At 38.4% G+C, this 20,090-nt stretch overlaps 2 protein-coding genes across 3 annotated transcripts in view; one reads left to right on the top strand and one right to left on the bottom strand.

Moving 5' to 3' along the window:
* CMSS1 (cms1 ribosomal small subunit homolog) overlaps positions 1 to 20,090 on the top strand; it is a 216,048-nt gene that overhangs the window by 56,773 nt on the left and 139,185 nt on the right. The window lies entirely within an intron of this gene.
* FILIP1L (filamin A interacting protein 1 like) overlaps positions 1 to 20,090 on the bottom strand; it is a 182,711-nt gene that overhangs the window by 54,943 nt on the left and 107,678 nt on the right. For both annotated transcript variants that reach the window (XM_021545501.3, XM_021545499.3), the window contains exon 6: positions 13,510 to 13,688. In XM_021545501.3, coding sequence (XP_021401176.2) covers positions 13,510 to 13,688 — 179 coding nt within the window. The remainder of the gene's footprint in view (positions 1 to 13,509; positions 13,689 to 20,090) is intronic.

Raw genomic sequence — 20,090 nt, 5'->3', positions numbered from 1 at the left:
TGGATCAAATAGAATAAACACATATATATAAAAGAAACCAATGCACAAAACTTGCAGTTGAATGTCTGCTTAGTATATACCTTATGAAGTATTTACAAGGTCCTCTAGCATGTCGTTGTTTGTACTCCAATTTATGTGTTTGTTCTGAATGCAATGACTGAGAAAGGCTTGGCACCTGTAATGACTTACAGCATCATCATTCCATTTCGTGCAAGAAAGTCAGGAGTTTGTGTGAAATAAGGAAGGACTTCTTGAGTGTTACACAGCAAATCATCAGCTTTTTCTTTCCCATTCCAGTTATAACAGCTGAACAAACAAAATAACAGGAGAAGTTTCTTAAATAATTAAGGTAGATGTTTGGATGCTACAGGGAAGTGGAATGGTGTTCAAATGTTTCAGGATGGATTTTTTTCTGCATTCCTGGTCTTAGTGGCATCTTGTGTTGGGATCCAATCATTCCTCTGGTCCTAATTATTGAAGATATTTCAGTGACCTAAATATTCATCATATACATTTTGTCTAATTGCTCTTTTATTTGCGTGCATTCATTTGAAGAGGACTTGTGATATGTTCTCTCCAGCATTTTCTGAGATAAATGTGATTGAAGATATTTTTAGTATTTTTCTTTTAAAAAAAACCTCTCCCTTTCTTCTTGGAGGTAGGAGAGCTCTGCTTTATTTGGATTAATTTTTAAAAGTCTAACTGTTCCCTTGAGCTCAGCATCTTTATTCCTCTCCCCATTATTTTTATGAGCTGCTGCATGCCTTATTTTGTTGGGAAGTCTGGCTGCGGCTCTCCAGGAGGATGAAGGCTGCATGCCTGAACTCTTTTCAAGCTATGACGCCACGTGCTAGTACTTATTTCTTAAAATTCTGACTAAATATTTCATTATAGTTATTTTCAAGAGACTTGTGCATGAGTTCCCATGATCTCATTCTTTGATTTTGAGAAAGAAAAGGAGTAAGTGAAGGTTGTGATATTCTACAGCTACCCAAATATTCAGCTTTTGCAATGGCAAATCAAGATTTTGATATTGCTTCTACATTTGGGTGCAATGAGGATAGGTAGCTCTTTGTAAAAACAGCATTATTTTTTTGTGGAAAAAAGCTGTGTCTTTGTATAGTGAAACTAAATTAGTTATGGAAGTTTGTTTCGTGACTGGATTGTTTTCTTGTCCAATAATTTGCAAGCTACCAGGTTTTCCCACACTGTTGGGAGGAACACACAGGTTTTCTGCAACATACTCTTACCAGGGTCAGACTGCACTCTTGCTTAATATCCTGGACACTCTTGTTTCCAAGAGCCCAGTAGACATTTAGTAATTCAGGAGATTCTTTCTTGCATTTTAGTTGATGTTAACTTATGGATGAAAAAAATGGGATGATGATGGATAGGTACACAGGCTAAGAAACTCAATTAAAATTGGTCTTTGTAAATATCAGTTTCAAACAGTTGTATGTAAATAGTCAAACCCTCAAGGGCTTTTTTTATGCACATTAAAGAGATACATATCCGTACTGGGAGAGGGGTAAATGAACTGCTCTAAGCCCAGGTAGTCTTGCTTCACTTCAGATACCAGGATTAACAGGAGAACAGCAAAACCTTGCTTGAGGACAGGTGGGGAAGGAGAGCAGACTTGACACATCGCTCTGCTTCCCCCTCCAATGGCTGGAGATTTTTCTTTACTATAGCTCCTTTTCTTGTTAAGAACTAGTGCTGCCCATTTCCCTGTTAGCTTTAAGAACCCACCAGCTCATAGTTCATCAGTTTTTCTTGCAAGTTCTTTTAGAATACCTAAATACCATTTAGTCCTGGTAAAGTGCTACTAGACTTGTTGCTTTGTGTTGTACAAATTCGATTTAAAGCTTTTTCTACTTTGGATTCAGATGGCTTCACAGACTTTCTCCATTAACAGTCTAATGTGGAAAGCTCCTTGACTTCCAAAACATTGGGATCCAACACTGTTAGTCAGTCAATGCAAATATAAAAGGGATTGTGACAAACAAACCAAATTAATTTTATACTTCATTGTTCAGAGGAGAAAGGTCTCCAGATTCCGATTTCAGCCTTCGTCATTTTGGATTGATGATCAGTAGTCTAGCACTTATATGATTATCTGTTTATATATGTATTTCAACTCATAGAAGGTCTGCATATGCTTTTACACTGTTAAATACATTTCTCTTGTTAGGCTCCACTTTTCTGCTTTCCTTTTCTTGTTACAGCTGTACAGCTCCTACAGCAGCATAATCTGTTCTCTAATTTTGATTTAAATACTTATCCATCAGTATAATCATATTTCTCTGGATATTTTTCTCACATAGTGTAGAAGTATAAAACCACATTCTGTCCATGGCCACATTTACAACTGGACAGACTAATTTTCATGTTGGATTCTTGAAATTGCACAGAAGCCCTTGCACCCTTGTTCTTTGACTGTTTGGTTTGTAGGGTTTTTTTGGGTTGTTTTGTTTTGGTTTTTTAATTCTGCTTGTTTGAAATGCTCTTTAGCTACTTAAATGCTTTATTTCCAAGAATAGAGTTTTAATGATTGCATCTCTAATTGGTGCATCATCCTGAACTGTGCTTGCATGTGCCAGCTTTCTGTTAAGTTTAAGTAGTCTTCATCTCAATTTTAAGCTTAAATACCAGTAGCCTCTTTTTTTTGTGTTTTTTTTTTTTTTTGTTGTTGTTGTTGTTTTTTTTTCCTCAGGTGAAGTTGTGTATCCCTATTCCAAATGTCTTCCACAGTCTAATGAAACTGAATTCTTTATTTCTGCATCATTTTCTCAGCTACTTTATGTAATGTGACTGTAATGCCAGAACCTGTGCTTTGGTATTAGAACTATTTCAAAGATGTAGCCATGGAGACAGTCTTGTCAGGTGGCTAAAAAGCTAATTTTTTTCTCCAAGCACTTTGAGAATTCATATGTTGATAAAAATAACAACATATGTTGTTATTTTTATCATGAACAGCTGCTCTGTTTTCTCTAAGAAAGTCTCTGGATACCTGCTGTGTATCATAAAACCACCTGTCTTTGCATTTAGAATACCCAAGGTCAAGGTTCTGTGTTTTGAGACTCAGATATTTGCATATGTGACAATTAAACTACAGACTTTAATGAAATGCTGGCAATGAAATCTCATATTATATGGAATTAGCTGAATTTTAAGATTGGTTGCAAACAAGAAATTTAGACCAAACTAATCTTAAAATTTGATAATCCTTACAAGCATATGTGGAAAACAGGCTGATTCATGTAAAAGAATGTTTTATGTTGTGCAACTAGTAAAAGCTTTCTTTGGAATGTCTCCTTGTCTGTCTTTGTATTGGAATGCCTGCTTTTCTTACTTTGCATCTGAAGTTAATACAGAGCTAAAGAAGATGGGAATTCACAGAGATCAGGATCTTGAGTCTGTAAGAGATGTTCCTTTGATAAAACTATTGAGTTAGACACCATGCTGTTGGTTATTTGCACTTGCAAGAAATGATGCATTCCACGGTGGTTTTACAAAGCTCCTTACCCTGTGGTAAACTGAGGGTTTAAACTGAGGGAAGCTAAATCAGCTCAGCATTTGTACCCCTCTGTAGGTTCACTTCTGTGTATTTCAATCATCCTTTATTTCTAGGCCAAATGCTGCACTCAGGAAGACCTAAAGCACATACAGATGATCACAGCAGTTTTCAGTGTCTTTTCAGAGGAATTGAATCTGAGCTAGTGTTGGCTGCTACATTGTGTTCACAGACCATAAGAAAACTGGATATTGGGTTGATTTTTCAATAAGAGGTGGGGATGACTAGCAATTAATAACATGGATTTATGGGTGTGGTGCTGTATTACAGTGGTAAATCTTTGATAAGCTTTGATAAGCATGTTTACAAGGTCCTTGGAGTTTTAATAGAGTGGTTTTCATTAAGTTTATTTATAACCTCTAGTTTTTATTGGCTATACTTAAATCTAGCCTATAAGGATTTTGGAGGTTTCTAGCAAATTTAGAGATATAAAAAGTTAAGTAACTTTATCCGGTAAGTGTATTTATCCAAATATGTCGTCAAACTTCTCCGTTTCCCTTTTAGAAAGCCAGTTAGGGACAGACTGACTCATTCTCCTGTCTGACAGAACAGAGACATCCAGAGTTTAGCTGGCAAGACTGTTGAAAAAAAGGGAGAATTTTAGGATTTCAGGGAGTGGGTCTTGCTTCTCAGTTCCTCAGTTGGATGCAAGATGAAATTTTGAAATGAGAAACATGTGAAATCTTGTCTAAACATTTAATAAATGATGTCCCAATTTCCTGATGACTTAAATGCAAATTGTAGGATCTGAACATTCCTAAAAGTCTTTTTAATAGTAGTAAATTTATACATCAGAATAAGGTTTACAGTGCTCAGAATTTCCTGATAACCCTGACATTTTTAGCAGACAAATCAGAGTGAAGGGAGAGGAGGGTGCATGGTCTCAGTTTCTGCTAGGTTTTATTTCGTTTTTCACAAGGTTCTCTGGTTTTGTTCACAGACTATGGGGAGGAAGGAAGCATCATGTAAGGAAGTGCAAGTGAGATGGTAAACATTACAGTTTACTGAAATGGAAGGGTAGTTAAAGAAAAAACAGGGTTTAGTACCTGTTAGTACCTGATAACGTTTGTGGGGCATGTGCCTTTCCCCAGTGACTTGAAGATGCTCTGAATCAAAGTGCTGAGGCTAAGGAATTGCCTTTAGCATATAAAAGCCAAAGACCTTGACTGCTTTTAAAAGTGAAGAGCTCTATTTTAAGTTGCAGGTTTTTAATCAGCTCATGTGATTTCAAGCAAAATGTGTGACTTGGAAGGTAGGTAAAGTAAGCAAGGAAGTAAATAAGGCAAAGAGCAGCTTTAGTGATGTGCTTTTGCAGTGCCTTAAGTTGGATGCTGTCTCTGCTGAAGATGCTGGGTGGGTGCTGGTCAGAGAATGAGAGCAGAGCTGTGCAAGGTATATCTTATCAAGCTCATGTACACATTTGAAAACCATGTTTCTGGATTCCATGAGTTTCCCTTCTCCAAAGGCAGAGTGTGGAAGAAGGTAAGTGTTGCTAGGCCAAATCTGGCAGACATAAATCAGTTAACTGAGTAATCTCAGTGTTATTGTCCCTTTTGGACTTTTAATCTCCTATTTTGGGGAGGGGAATAAAAGTTTTCTATGGCAGAATACTTCCCCTAACATCTGTCAGTAGTCATGATAACTATTTGGTTTTTGTTTTTTATCTGCTTGTTGCTGTAGTTGATGATCAGGTTATGGTTCAGGAGTCTGGTGCTGGAGCCTTCCCTTGTCAGAATGTCTGTACAAGCTTCAGCTTTTACCAGCCATGTTTCCCATGATAAACTTTTCTGTGGGAGCATGAAGGAGCTGGTTAATTCTCTGACTGTTCAGTCTTTGGAGTTCCTCCAAGCTGTGCCTCTCAAGTGCTGTGAGGTTTTATTCCAAGGGCTGTGCAGCTGAGACCTACCACAGAAGGAGAGTGGGCAGTTCTCCATTTGGAATCATCCTGAAGCAGCAGACCTTCCTGCAGCCCCCTCTAACTCTCCTCCTAGGCTTTCATCTGCTCTCATCTCTCTCTTACCTAACTGGGTGCCTTAGGGTTCTTTTTCAGTCTTAGCCAAGTATCTAGCATCTTTCAGTAGAGGAATTACTGCACTGAGCTGTAAAGAGTTATTGAATGAGTAGAAAGTATAATTTTGTTTATGACAAGGCAACTTTTATAGAACATTCCTAGGGAAATGAAGCCTTTTCTGTATTTTGGACATCTGAAATGAGAAGTAAAATTGTTGCCACTTCTGTTGGAGGACAACTCTCTGTTGCAAGGGAGAAACTCCATGGTCCAGTTGGTTTTCTTCTATCTACTCCTGTTTGCTACTCTGAGCCATGCACCTGACCTGTGCCTCATCCTTACACACACTGAAACATACACAAGTTTGAATCACAGATTTTAAAGACCAGAGTCCAATATGTCCTTTGCAAACTTTTAGATAATTTCTGTGGCTTTTTCCCTATCTTCTTATTAGAAAGATGCAAATATTGAATGTAGTTTTTTAATGTGTTCACACTCTCGATCTTCAGACTCTAAATAGGTTGTGATACCTTCTCCCAATGTGTGGTATTTTTCTGAGATGCTCTAAAATGTGCATTTCAGGCTTAAGAAACAAATTAATGTATGTACATAAAAATCAAAATTGCCATGGGAGAAGATTTTGGTGTTTATTTTTAGCAATTTTTTCAAGTAATCTCTGTTCTTAACAGACTTAGTGCTTCTGATATTTTTATTTATTCTCTGTTTAAAATTATTGTCTCAGCACAGAGACTGAGGCCGAAACATTTTTCTTAAATTGTTGCAGTCTCCCATGCATGGTTCTCTCATATATGTGTATATAATACTCAAAGGTTTTTTAGCTGGGCATAAATGCATTGAAGCTCACAGCATGCCTTGGGAAACTTGGTTGAGTTTAGATCACAAGTCTTGGTAACTGATGTGTGACCTGCATTCTGAGTTCTCATGGCCATTTTCTCCTGCCTGTTTTTAAGATATGAAACTAATTATAGCACATGTAAGTCACTTAAATTTTTCTGCCACGAGAAAGATCTTAACTTCATTGAGATTTCTCCTCCTCCACATTCAAACCAGAGAACATATTTTCCCATAGCAATGGCTTTTCTTGGAAAATTATGAGAGTGTCAAGTTTTCTGTCATGGAGAATGATGTAGGGATTTTTCTGTCTGTCCACTGTTGTGTGTTTGCTTTTCGAAGTTACAATTACAAAATCCTGTGCCAGTTTATCCTTCTCTCACAGCCCCACCCTGCAATGAATCAGAAGTGCACCCTGTCTTTTTTTGGTCACAGGTCTTGGTACAGTCATGTGTCTCTATTGTTGCTTGTGATTAGGCTTGTTGTGCTGTGCCGCACACGGAGCCGTGCCCTCAGTCTTATTTGGAAATGTGAATTGGTGGCTGGAGCGAGTGCCCATGACTGAGGCAGTGCCTGCCCATGAGCAGATGTGGCGTGTGCTTCATCGCCCACGCGGGTCACCGTGTAGGTGTTGATTTACAAGAGCCGTGACTATGCTGAGAGCTCATCCCTCCCCTTGAGTTCTGACACGAGGGTTAAAAGTACTGACCAGGGCCACCACCGTGCTGGGAAAGGGTGGCTTTCCACAGCCGTCCCTTTCAGAATTTATGTCCTTTTGCAGGGAAGGCAATGAGCATCTCTTTCCTTGGCTAAGGTTATTCATTGTACCCTCTCCATCCTCCCAAAGTGTGCAGTGCTAGTATTGGTTGCTAATAGTATAGTGTGCCTGAAACAGCGAACAGACGCGTTGTGTGCTCAGAATTTTAAAAATATCTAAATATGAGTTTGTCTGTGTCATTCCACCAACATCAGTGGAGTTGCATGAGAAACGTTTGTCATCTTGATCTCACATCTCCTTGCTAATGATAGTAGGTGGAATAATTTTGAATTGCACCACCAATCTAGAGAGAATTTCTCAGTTACATTAACATTGAGCCCTCTTTGTATTTATTCTTGGAATTTTGCATTGAAAAAACATAATGTGATCTTGTTTGACAGTTTTGGCATCTTAACCCTAAATTCTATTTATTTGCTCTAAGATGAAGTATTTTTATCTTTCATCATGCACAAAGGCTGTTGTAAGCATCTTTGAATCCTTGAATTGTGTCAAAGATTTGATTTCACAACATCTGTTGAAAGTTATGTAGTGCAACAGTACATAGTTTTGCGCATACGAGCATGAGGTCATTCATCTGTGTACATCACTTCCTCGAGCCTCTCTTCGTGCCTCAGTGCTGTTATTAGTGGGACTGTCCCATTGGAGTGTAATGTAGAATAGGAATGCTGATGTTGTGCTTGTGGTGGGTCTTTCTTATTCACCTACAGAACACAAGATACCCATGAAAAAGGTCAAATGTGCACAGATCTGGCATCCATTTCACAACTTGCAAGACATAGTCTCCAGCATATGTAATACATATAACTCATTGCCAGAAAGCTAAAAGGAAATGATTGCATTTGAGTACAATGCAATCTACAACAATAGTTCAGTGTGCATGAAATTAAAAACCGCTGGTAACACGTGTAGAATAAATAAGTTGACAGTGTTTATTTTTACTGCAGCTCTCTGCAAAGATAAAATCCTACTTCTTATAATATTTAATTGGCTTCATTAAGAAAAATAGCAAATATTAATTATACTAATTCTCCCAGAATATTGAATTTTCCAGAGCTAGACATGGAAAATATTGCTAATCCAATGTGTAAATGTGTTTGAATTAAAGCATAGCAATGTTATACTAGCAACTAATACACTTCACATTTTAGTTAAAATGGTTCCTTCTTTCCTTGATATCCTGTCCTGAATATCAAGCACTATTTACTTGATCTATTGTGGGTAGCAATTACTTTCATCTGACACTTTAAAATAAACCCAAACCACTTTGCCTAGAGCTCTCGGTTTCATGAAATTAACTTTCTTACCAACTCAAACCCTGAGCAGTCTTGTAATCTCATTTAATTTTGGTACAGTTCTAGTGTGATGCTTAGTCCATGTAATAACATTGCATTAGAATGGAAGAAGGTACACGAGAGAAAATCTGTAGTCTTAATTCACTACTGAGTGTGCTTCCAGGGAAGATACAGTGAAGGCTGAAATAGCTAATGTGGAAATGATCAAAAAGTATTTTTAAAGTAGGGGCCTGGAAATTTTTTTAATTATTTGGAAGTACAGAAAGATATGTTTGGCTTATTTGGATGTGTGTGTTTGGCTTGTTTGTTCCTTTGTTTTTTAATATTTATTTTTCTTGGAGGTGCTACGAACAAGAATTAGTGAGACTTAAATGTAGGAAAGCTCAGGTAAAAATGTGCTAGGTACAACAGGCTGTGACCAGCAGCTACCCCGGTTTTAAGAATGGAGGTATTAGAGAGTTGTAAGGATGAAGGCAAAAGCAGAGGGCTAAAAGACTGATTTCCCTTCTGTTCTTATGAAGTTGGGAATGATGACAGGTTGCTCATATGGTGAGGTTTGTTGTTTTTTTGGTGTACACTTGAATCATCATTATAGAGATGATGCCTGACTTTGAGTTTCTGTGAGGAGGAGCACAGAGAGTGAATGGATGAAGAAAAGACATAAAGAATAAAACCTATGGAGTGCCGTGAACAGAGTGGTACTGTGGAACACTCAAATGAGCCCAGGCTGCAGTCACAGAAACTGTGTGGGTAAGAGCTGAAAGCTCATTTGTGCCCAAGGCAGCCAGATTATCAGGGAAAGTGAAGATGGATTAAGTTCAGAGCTTTGCCAGAAGAAAGAGCTATTATTAAGCTTTTGCTTGAACACGGTGCAGAAGCCACTCGATAGGTTGCTCTGTTAACTGACTGACCTTGAGGGTGGCAGCAGCTGGAGCAAAAAGCACTGTTTTGTACAGCTTTGTTAGATGAGAAAGACTACAGGTGTGAGACTTCTGCAGATTAGGTTTCATGGGAAAAACCCTCCTATTAGTAGATGATCCTTGACCTTAAGATTTTATTAATTCCTTCTATACTGAACTGCAGAGTTCTGTGCTAATATTTGAATTCTGTGAGCAAAATTTATTATAACTACCTCTAAAAATGTATTTACATTACCTATTAGTGAACTCCTTTTTTTTTCTCCTGTCCTTTTGAATAACATTGACCTCTTAATAGGTGTATCTTCATAATAAAGCTTTGCCCTTTTGTATAGTTGAGAGTCTGTACAGAATACAGAAAGTTTGAAGGTGGAACACACCTGTACATTGGGACGTTTCTCCCTTTCATCCAGTTTAACTCTCAGGTACTGTGATTGATTTATTTTCCTCATACCTTTATTTTCTTTCAGTAAATGGAAAATGGGGAATAACTGTCCTTAGATAATATTTAAAGCTTCTTGAGATATGCAGTGGAAAAGGACTGTGTAAGTGCTAAACATTCTACTATTTTGCTCTTTTGTTTCTTTTTTTTTGTGTGGGGTGGAGAGTACTATGTATATGCATAAATACTTGTATACATATGGCATATGTTTTCAAACTGAACATGCATATCTGGAAAACATTTTAGTTTCATATTTTACCCTTGTAAAATGTTCTCTAAACCAGCAGCATTTTTTATATAACTGTGCTGCAAAAATACAGAATGTGGATAAGTGATTTTGGACAAATGCATACATCCTCAGGGAAGATACAGTGGACTCTGAATTAGAATCTGAAGTAAGTATTCTTCATAGTCTCTAATCCTCCTCTCCACCTTCCAGCCCCAGGAAATGTAAGAGCTTCTAAACAAGGCCAATAGCTTTTATGGGATGATTCTTCAGGTGCACTAGTTGTCTATGTATCCAGCTTTTGGCTTTATTATTTTTTGCATTTCTCTGAAATTTGGTGCTGCTGTTTCTTTAAGCTCCATCAACACAACCAATTTTGCCCTTCTGGACTCTAGTTGACTTGGTCTGCTACACCACCATGCATATGTTGTTGTCTTGGTGTTCCTGTCTGGTCTGCGCACACACAGAGAATCATTGATGTTGAAGTGCAGGAAAGACCTATCCACTTTTCCATTGGCCTCTTTTTCTCCACAAAACTTTTCCTCATATGCTAGGAATTTGTCAGGCTTGTGGCTCCATGCTTTAAAAGTGTGACTGAAGATGAATCATTACAATGACACTAGCATAGTTTTATTTGTTTGCTGGTAAATGTCTGTTGTAAGGAATGACACTGTTCATTTTGAAGATCAGTCTTTGAACTACAAGAAGGCTCTGAACTACAACAAGGAGGATTAATTTTTCGTTGGCAACAAGAAAAATAATTAAATTGGCTAAAGGGTTAACATTGATCTGGTTCTCATATGTAGAAAGTTTTCACTCATCCTGTCATGAGCTTACCCTCTCAAATCTGACAATGTAGAGTTGCTGAGGACAGTCTTGTTGCCTTACTGTAAAGTCCAATTCTTGAATGGTTAAAGTGAAGAGCTTTTATTGAGTCATCAAATACTCTCATATTTTGCACAATCCAAGCATTAACTCTTTCAATGAGAGATGCCATCCATAAAGGACATAAGGCAATACAAAGGCCGTAGAGATGAAGGGTTCTCTAGTTTATGTAAAACATGATCATCTGATAAATTCATGACTGAAATTTTAATTTAAAAATTCTTCAGTTCTATTTTTCTGAGCACACAGGCAAGAGAGAGGAAGTGCTTTCTTTCTGCCTTATTTGAAGATATATCCAGAACAGTTTGTAAGACTTGGATCTGAGTCTAAACTAATGATTTCTTTAATCTTGCCATAAGAAGTAGTTTTCAGAATCTCGGCATCACTGTCTCATAATATCTAAGTTTTTTTCCTTTTGATCATGGTCACATATTATTCGTGTACCTTCTTTGGCTTGTATACATTGCATACCTTCCAAGGATATCTTTAGCATGAACTGTATCTTGCTCTTTGATAAAAGCAAGGCACGTCTTTGGCTAATTGAAAGTCAGGGATTTTGCTTTGAACCTGAAATACTGTTTGGAATGCTGTATATCCATCATATAGAAGAGGATATTGCTTCTGGCTAAAAAAGAAAAGTAAGTTCATTGGTGAATCCTTCCTGCTTTTTTTTTTTTACTTGTACTGGGGTAAGCAAAAATTCATGTCATTGCTTTTTGTGTGAAACTTTTTATAGAGTATTATTTGTTCTTAATCCAAATGCAAAGTTTGCATTTTAGAAAATGTAAATTGGGGTAAGCATTTTCAAGTGGAAGAAGAGGTCACTTTGCTATGTCAGGTAGGCTCATGTAGGGCAAGCTGTGTCTTAAGTTGGTGAGTTTTTTTGCTTGTGGGTTCTTTTGTTGTTGGGTTTTTCTTTTCTTTTTTTTTTTTTCTGGTATGGCAGGCAACTGTGTGGAGATCTTGATGGTGACATTACTTGGCAAACAATTTGGAATCAGCTCAGTAAGTGACATCACATCCCTTTAAGGTTTTCCACATAAAATACATCCTCAAAAAAAAAAAAAAAGAAAGAGACTTAATCTGAAAGCTATTATTATATCCTCTCAGGGCTCTTTAAGCATCTCAGCATTCCCTCTCTTCCCACCATTTTCCAGGCAGCTTGACTAAAAGTAGCAGACAATAGTGGTAAATGCTTTACAGTCTTCTTGGGAATGGTAACAGAGGCGGGGCAGAGGGGAAGGGATAGAGGGATATAGAGATGGGCAGGAAAGAGAGTTTTAATGCAATTTCTGTCCTGTTTGAAAAGAAATTAATGACTCCAATGCTTAGTCTTTCCCTCTGTGCAGTTTTTCACGGTGTGAACACGTTGTCTGATGTAACAGTTTGCTAGTCTTAGCAAGTGGGGTTGTCTAGCTCTGCCTCTGAGATGAATGTGTCATATTTTGAGGAGAAGACAGCAGAGATGAAAACTTCCCTTGATCTCAGGGTTTGGTTCCTGATTGATGATGATTCCCAAGAGCAGCTCCTAGTACGTGCTTTTCTCCGTGTGCCTACGCCTGCGTGCATCTGTGCACATTTTCCTGAGGAGCAAAGCATTTTCTTGGCCGGCCCGTGGAGCTGCGATGGCAGTGCGGCCGCGTGTTACACAGGCCAGGCAAAGGAAGAATTAGCTGTGCTTAATGGCAGTTTAGAATGGGCTGGACGTTCTCACACCCAAACATTTCCATCTGCTCCTCAGCGAAAGGAAACTGAGACAATATTCTCCTATCTTCTGGGCTAGCTATACAGGGAATAGGAAATGTTCTTTGATATTTTTTTCCTTACAATGTGTTCGGTTTTATTGCGGATTCAAAGAAGGCACCGTATAAAGTGGCTTCTTTTAAAGACAGTAAATTACATTAAATTTTTAATTCTTCTGAGGATTGGTATTGAAATTGTAACGCTGTGCTTAAAACAAGCTGTGGCACTTTTAGGTTACTCTTAAAAAATAAAGCTGTTTTATGGGTTTTATGCCAACTCTGTTATGAAACCTTTGTCATTCTTACCTTCAAAGCTTTCTGGAAATTATCCTCTGCCTTTGCTTCCTCTCTGTGTATTTCTATGTTTTGTCCAACTACCTACTTCATCCTCATGTCTTTTTCTTGTGCTGTGAAAGGCTGCATGTCTGATGAGGTCTCCTGTTCCTTCCATACTGCAGAGTGTACTGAGCTTCTAAAGCACACTGAAAGGTTCACCTGCTTCCTGTTGTTATAATGTCCTGCACCTGGATGTCTCCCTGTATTCCTTGCAGTGTAACATCCTTGGCATTCTGCAACAGTGCTGAAGAACTGTTTGACCTACCTTGCTGGCTGATGGAGATGTAGACATAATTGTTTGTTAGAAGTCATTAGTTATGTTTACCCAGCTGAACTCTCAAAATACAATCACACAAATATGTCTGATTTTAAGGGGATGCAAAATAAAGCAGAGAGATCCTTAGATGCTGTGTTAAATTCTACATATTCTTAGTACAATGGTAAGAGGTAACCTTACCTTTCACATTCTTGTTCCAGTAAGTTTGTAAACTCATCGCTTTTTTCCATATATTTGCTGTGCTTCCTCTTTTCTTCCTCTAGTTCATGCAGTGTCTGTCTGTGTGCTTTTTCCACCATTACAAGTTGTTCCAGCATTCTTCTGTGAACTTCTTTCTGTTTCTCTACAACTTTATCAAGCTGCAAAAAGAAGGAAAAAACTCCTGAAGTATTTTGAAACTTCTGCTTTCTTGGGCTTTCATTACTAAAAGAATTTTGAGAGCAGCTTAATAATAATAATATAATAATAATAAGCCTAGTAGGGAGGTCATCAGGTATCAGTTTAATTCTGTCAGTCTAATCACAGAAAATTAGAAAAACAAAGGTACTGTTTTTCAAGACCCTCAGTCATCTTCCTTTCCTTCTCCTGCCATGAGTGATCTTCATTTTTTTTAAACTAATTAACAGTTACTGTTCCCAGGGTTGTGCTTTTCTCCTTGATCACTGTGGTAGAGAACCAGATGTCTTGGCAGAAGAAGCATTGTCCAGTGCTTCACACAGTGGATGACTGACTTTTGGTTGAGTAGAAATAGCTGCCTCACATATAGCTGCCTAGGAAATAAGAGCATTAAATTGCTTTTGTGAGGTAGAGGTAGATCAAAAAGCAGTTTTCTGGTTTCACTTTAAATGCATGGTGTGCCAAGAATGCAAAACAATCCTGTCTCTTGTGCTTACTCTGAGCATGGCTCTGGGTTTCTGGAATAACTAAGTGCTGAATTTTTAATAGTTGGAAGTATTGTGTTTTAATGGTGGTATTTCCTGTTATGTTCCTCAGATTGCATGTTTTGTTGAGGTCTTTATCTTTCAGGTGGCACCTTTATAGCACAGTTTGAACATACATAAAGTTCCCCCTCCCTTCCTCAAGGATTTCTGTTTAACACGTGATCAGAGAAACATTAAGGTTGGAAAAGACCTCCAAAATCATCAAGTCAAAATTTTGACCCAACACCATCATGCCAAATAACCACAGCACTAAGTGCCATGCCCAGTGATTTCTTGAACACTTTCAGGGATGGTGACTCCACCACCTCCCTGGGCAGCCCATTCCAATGCTTGACCACCCTTTCAGTGAAAATTTTGCAATTTTTCTAGATATTACTATATAGTGATATTTGAATACAAATAATCTATTTTCACTTTTGGCAATAATCTTTAATTTTTTCTAAACCACGGAGGTATTGGCATTACTGTTCAGTAGACTTATGCTTTTAAAATAACTCCATAAACTTAGAGAAAACTGTGATTCTGAAGATTCTGTTAGAATTTTGAGTTCAGGATGTGACTGAGTTGTGCAAGTGTGTAGCCATGAGTGGTTTTTCTCCTTGGGCATCACTGATCTAGTTGAAGTTTCAGGGAGGATCACTGGAGCCATCAGAAGATGTGGGAAGAGTCTGTATTTGTGAGCCACTTTGTTCCCTGCTTGTTCCCCTTTGCAGAGTGCCTCCCTCATCAGGTCAGCGTAGGAGTCCTTGTGTCCTTTTTGGCAAAGAGAAACTTTGAGCTCACAGCCCAGCGCCTCCTTCTAACCACAGTCTATTCGAGTAGGTCAGTCTGATTGTAGTGTTTCACTCTATTAATAGGAAAAACTTGACAGATGGGCAGTGTGGGAAGCAAAGCTGGTTCTGCTTCTCTGATGTTCCCCCCACAAGGAATTCTATGTGCCACAAGAAACACTGGGGTTTCAGATTCTTAGGGCCACTGCTTGTTTTTGACAATTTAATTCCAGGGACTATGATTAATTATCTTTTCCTCATGTTTATTCACAGTTTGGCCTATAGAAATGATGACAGGGAGAGCTGGAATGCCTGAACATGACTTTCTTGAATGAGTGAGGATATAATCAATTTCTGCTTAGGTTTTCAAGTCTTCCTCTGCTTATCTCAGCTTCTTTTAAAGCTATATGTATTCTCTTATGTTCCTCCTAAATAATTGTTAACCTTTTGTTGACGCTGCTGTGAATGAAGAAAAAGGAGCTATTGACAAGGCTTTGAAGATGATTTAGTCTATCATGTGAACGATTTTTTAAAACTTCCTGCACTTTCTACTTAGGTCATTTTCTGTTGTAACATAGCTGAGCTTGTTTCATGAATGATCAAGAAATACAAAGAAACCTCTGTTTATTTGTTTTGGTGCTATTTTGTGGTGCTCTTACAGCAGATCATTAAGGGTTTTTTAATGTTGTTCACTGGTCATTTGTATGCTTTACCCTAGCAAGGTGACTGCTTTCTGAAATCATGATCCTGAAGCAGGACCTCCCCTGGAAACACATTTCTTACCTAAACCCTTGCATACGCAATCTCTCTTAGTAAGCAAGAGTTGCCTTATACAGGAATCTTTTGGCTGTGCTTTCTATATCTTTTAAAGCAGTTGAAAACTGGATTGCCTTAAAAGGTCAGGTTGAGGAAAACCTGACCTTAATTTCTTCACGCTCTCCCTTTATTTCACCAGAAGTGGAAATTTTAAAAATTTAAATCTTTTGTTTAGCATCTAATTTATCAGAAGGATGTTTTATCAGCCTTTCCCCCACCCCACCACCCAAGATTTCAGAGGAGTTTTTGGAACAGGAATTACAGATGCATGAAATGCCATCACCTAAGTTTCTAATCCTTGTCTTTTTAAAGATGATGCTGTCAGGTGAATATACACTGTTGTCAGAAAGCAATCTGGCTCCCGAGTTTTGACTAAGTTCTGATGCAGTGCTGCTTGCAACTCTGGCTCTGTTTTGATTAAATTGATCTGAGCTGAGTATCAGCTGAGTGCCTCCTGCTCTCAGCCTCAGTGTGAGGTCAGGCAGCTGCATGGGTGGGGTTAAGAAAGTAAGAGCATTGGATTGAACCACCACTTGAAAGTATATGTAAAGATCTCAGGGGATATGTAAATTGCTGTCGTAAGAAATCACTGACATTTCTGGCTACAGGCTGATCATGAATGAGATGATCCTGGTTCCAAACATGTATAAATGCTTGACTGAGATGAGGGCTAGTCATCGGCCAAGCAGCATTAACCAAGTATAAAATAGTCCTGCTTCTTGCACTGTTTGGTGTAAAGGATGTGGGACCTGCCAGGAGGGTTTTATATGTTCTGTATTATTTATATGTTCTGGAGTATTTGTTGAATGGCTACAAGAGGTTAATTCAAGCAGAAATCTAAGTAGCATGTATGCAAAAATAAAAGTTATTAATTCCAGGTTTTTGTTTTGCAGCTCTCCGTACTTTACACCTCACAGTAGCACATTTGTCACTGTTGAGATTACAACAGTTTGGATTACAAACTGGTATTTGGGATGGGTGAGGTGTGTATTCAAGGCAGGGATTTGGAACAAAGAATTTTAAGTGGGAAAAAGAATAGTAGTGTCTTGGGGAGACCTGCTCACATGAAAGAGTAAGAAAAGTATAAGCTGCTGTATTAAAACAGTTTGCATGTTGCAGTTTTCTCCTGTTGCTGGGGCTAGAAGATGCACTTCTGTTTCTTTTAAGCATGTTGTCAAATAATTTCTGCTGTGAGCATTTGTGGCTGGGAGCAAGGTGAGCTTGGGAGGAAGGGAAGAAGCGCTGGGGCTGTCTCCTGGTACGGGCGGGTCATAAAGGAGGCAGCTGGAGAGACAGCAGTCCCCCAGCACCTGAGGTGTGCAGGTGAGCTGTGCAGTCAGTGGCAATGGCATCTGGCTGTGACACTTGTCCCTGTGCAGCACACCCTGCCCGCCCTGGCCAGCCACGCCGAGCAGCGCCGCGGCCGGGCGGCTGCACTCCGCGGGGATTGTTGAGAAAATGATGTGGCCTCTGCAAGGTGAGGGCACCTCCCTTGGCAGCAAGTTCACCTCTTGCATTTTCCCTGCGAGACCTTGTGGCTGACTCCCACGTGTCCAGCAGACAGGAGAGAGAAGCCATGTGAACCCTGCTGCTGTGAGACTCGCCAGAAGCGTCTCCAGCAGCCCCGGGCTCCTCCGATTCTCTGGCCAAATGCTGCGTCTGCCCATGCAGAAATACCCATTTATTTGCATGCACACAAGTTTACTCAGCCCGCCCAGTTCTTAGCTAAAAACCACAGAGGACTAATAAGCAGCAGTATAAATGTCTTCTGTTGAAAATTAAAGTGATAAAATCTTAATTAAGTGATTTGTTGTTTTGTTCTTGCTAACCATATGGGCTTTTTGCTAGATTAATACTTGAACACGCTGTACAATACAATGGAAAATCAGAGGCATAGCCTCATGTAACTGTGAATAGTTGAGCAAGCTAAAAATTCACATGAATATAATAGTTTAACTACATTTTGCCACTAACTCTTGACTGAAGTCAAACTAGGATGGTGTATTTCATACCCATTACGTCAGAACTGAACTGTTCATCTTTCTCTTTTTGGATTGTTTTGTGTTTGGTGGTGTGCCAGAAGAAAATCCAGAGTAGTTACATGTTTTATCCTAAGTTCAGGGTAATATTATTCCTGTTAATAATATCCTCACAGTCATTGTTTATAAATGTATAATCCTGAGTTTAGGATTACCAGAGATTTTGGGAGCACTTCTTCCCTTGGCTTTTTCAACTCTGGTTGAGCCAAATTTCCATGCAGATATGTTGGTGGTCTTCTCCTGAGTGCCACCTTGTCAGCTCTGTTGTGTCAGTCTCCTCCTTTGACTGACTTATTGATGCCCTACAGCTGTGCTCCTTGGAAAGTTCTGACCAACACTTACCAGATGTTGTGAGCACACAATGAGATAGACTTGGTTAAAATACTGATGAGGGTGCATCTCTCCCCAAGGAGATTCACAATGGCATTCCAAAAATTGATTCAATTTTTAATTATCCTTGATGGATGCAAAATACAGGCTTTCCTCTCATTTACTTCTTTTAGAGGAGCTCTCAAAGTGGTAGGAGGTATGTTCCATTTCAAACAGTGAGGCACATGATTTTTTTTATCTTTGCCTATATTAATTGGGAAAATTAGAAACCAGAATCTGCTTTCTGATGCGATGAAAAGAAGAGAAAAAGACACCACAAATTCTGCAGTGACTTCATCTTTATCTCTCATATCCTACATTACCATCTCTGATTTTTTTTATTCCTTTAAAAAAACATTGTTTATTTTGGAATCAGGGAAAATAATTCTTATATTCTTATTCTGCATTTCCTAGAATGTTGAATACTCTTCATTGTCTATTTAAGAGAAGTGGTAATTTATCTGAAGACAGATTTTTTTTCACAAAAACTGACTACTTCTAAATTTATAGACCATGCAGAAATGGAAAACCTTTTCAGGCCTTTGAGTCTGAAACAAAACCAAAATCATAGTCTAATATCTTTTGTGGCCCTCAAATGTGAGTGCTAACAGTAATCTTATCTGACATTTTTTATGTTGCAGGAAGAAATAGCTGTAGAGCAAGTTTGATTGAAAAAACCTGCTTTCTACATCACTTCACCTGTGAATCTTGTTCCCATTGAGTAAAGTTGTCCAGTCACCAAATTTTCCCACTACATTATTAATCAAATTTGCCAAGAAACTTTATGTTTAGAGTAGGTAAGAGAATTGTGAGAGAACGGTAAAGAAATGGAAATCTTACAGTTGACTTCTGAAATTAATTGTAATTTCACTTGAGTTTTAGGAAGATTCTCTGTGTTCAGAGCCACCAGGCAGAACTCTTCAGGGTGAGATGCACATACAGATACAAAAGCACGTTGTCCTAGTAGCAAAGGGGGGAATTTAAATGCTCTGTTCCTGGACTTGATGGCTGGTTCCACCTCTCCTGTGGAATTTATATGTGTTTTAAAAATAAAATAAATAAATAAATAAAAAAAACAACCAGAAAAACAACAGAATGGATTCTGACATAATTCAGGGGGATTTTGAAACTGAAATTGTGGAATGCCTGCCTATTACAGCATTCTTTGGTTTTCCAAGACCAAGAAGTGGCAGTGGTCCTTCTACCCTTTCAGTTGCTGTCGGGATATTTACCTTTGTCCTTTGAAATTGCCAAATCCAGTGGTGCTAGAAATGATTTCTCTCCCATTAAATGTAAGAAGGAAAGAGTGTATAAACTTATGTAGAGTAACAGACTGAGTTTATGTTTTCAAACTGTTTTGGACTTCTCCTCAAATCATTTCCATTTGTGCTCAAAGTTTCTGTGACATAATACCACAATGTTCTAAAGTAAATTAAGCTTTGCAGATGAACTTTATCTGTTTCGGGTTATATCCAGAGATTTTAACCTTTGAGCTTCTGAAATGAGAGCTGACCTTTTGCCTGAGATAATTTTGTCTGGAATGATCTCTGTATCCTTAGGTACATTTCTGTTGAAAGAACTTGGAAAACACTTGATAGAAGAATTTTATTAATAATTTCTACTTTCATTTTGTGATGTTTATCTATACTGAGCAGTATGTTAAATTGGAGGCAACTACCTGGGATTAAAAAACCACAATCTGATGTGAAGGTGTTTTAATATCCAGTGATTTGCATTGCAGGGCAGAAATTAATCAGGTAACATTGTTCAGAAAGTATGGCAGCTGCTGCTGCAGTGTAATTAAACTAAAGGTTACTTCGGTATAA

This window comes from Lonchura striata, chromosome 2, assembly GCF_046129695.1.
Source record: "Lonchura striata isolate bLonStr1 chromosome 2, bLonStr1.mat, whole genome shotgun sequence".
Classification (NCBI taxonomy): domain Eukaryota; kingdom Metazoa; phylum Chordata; class Aves; order Passeriformes; family Estrildidae; genus Lonchura; species Lonchura striata.
Note: the sequence above shows the minus strand (reverse complement) of the source record. Positions and strands in the feature narration are given on the sequence as shown.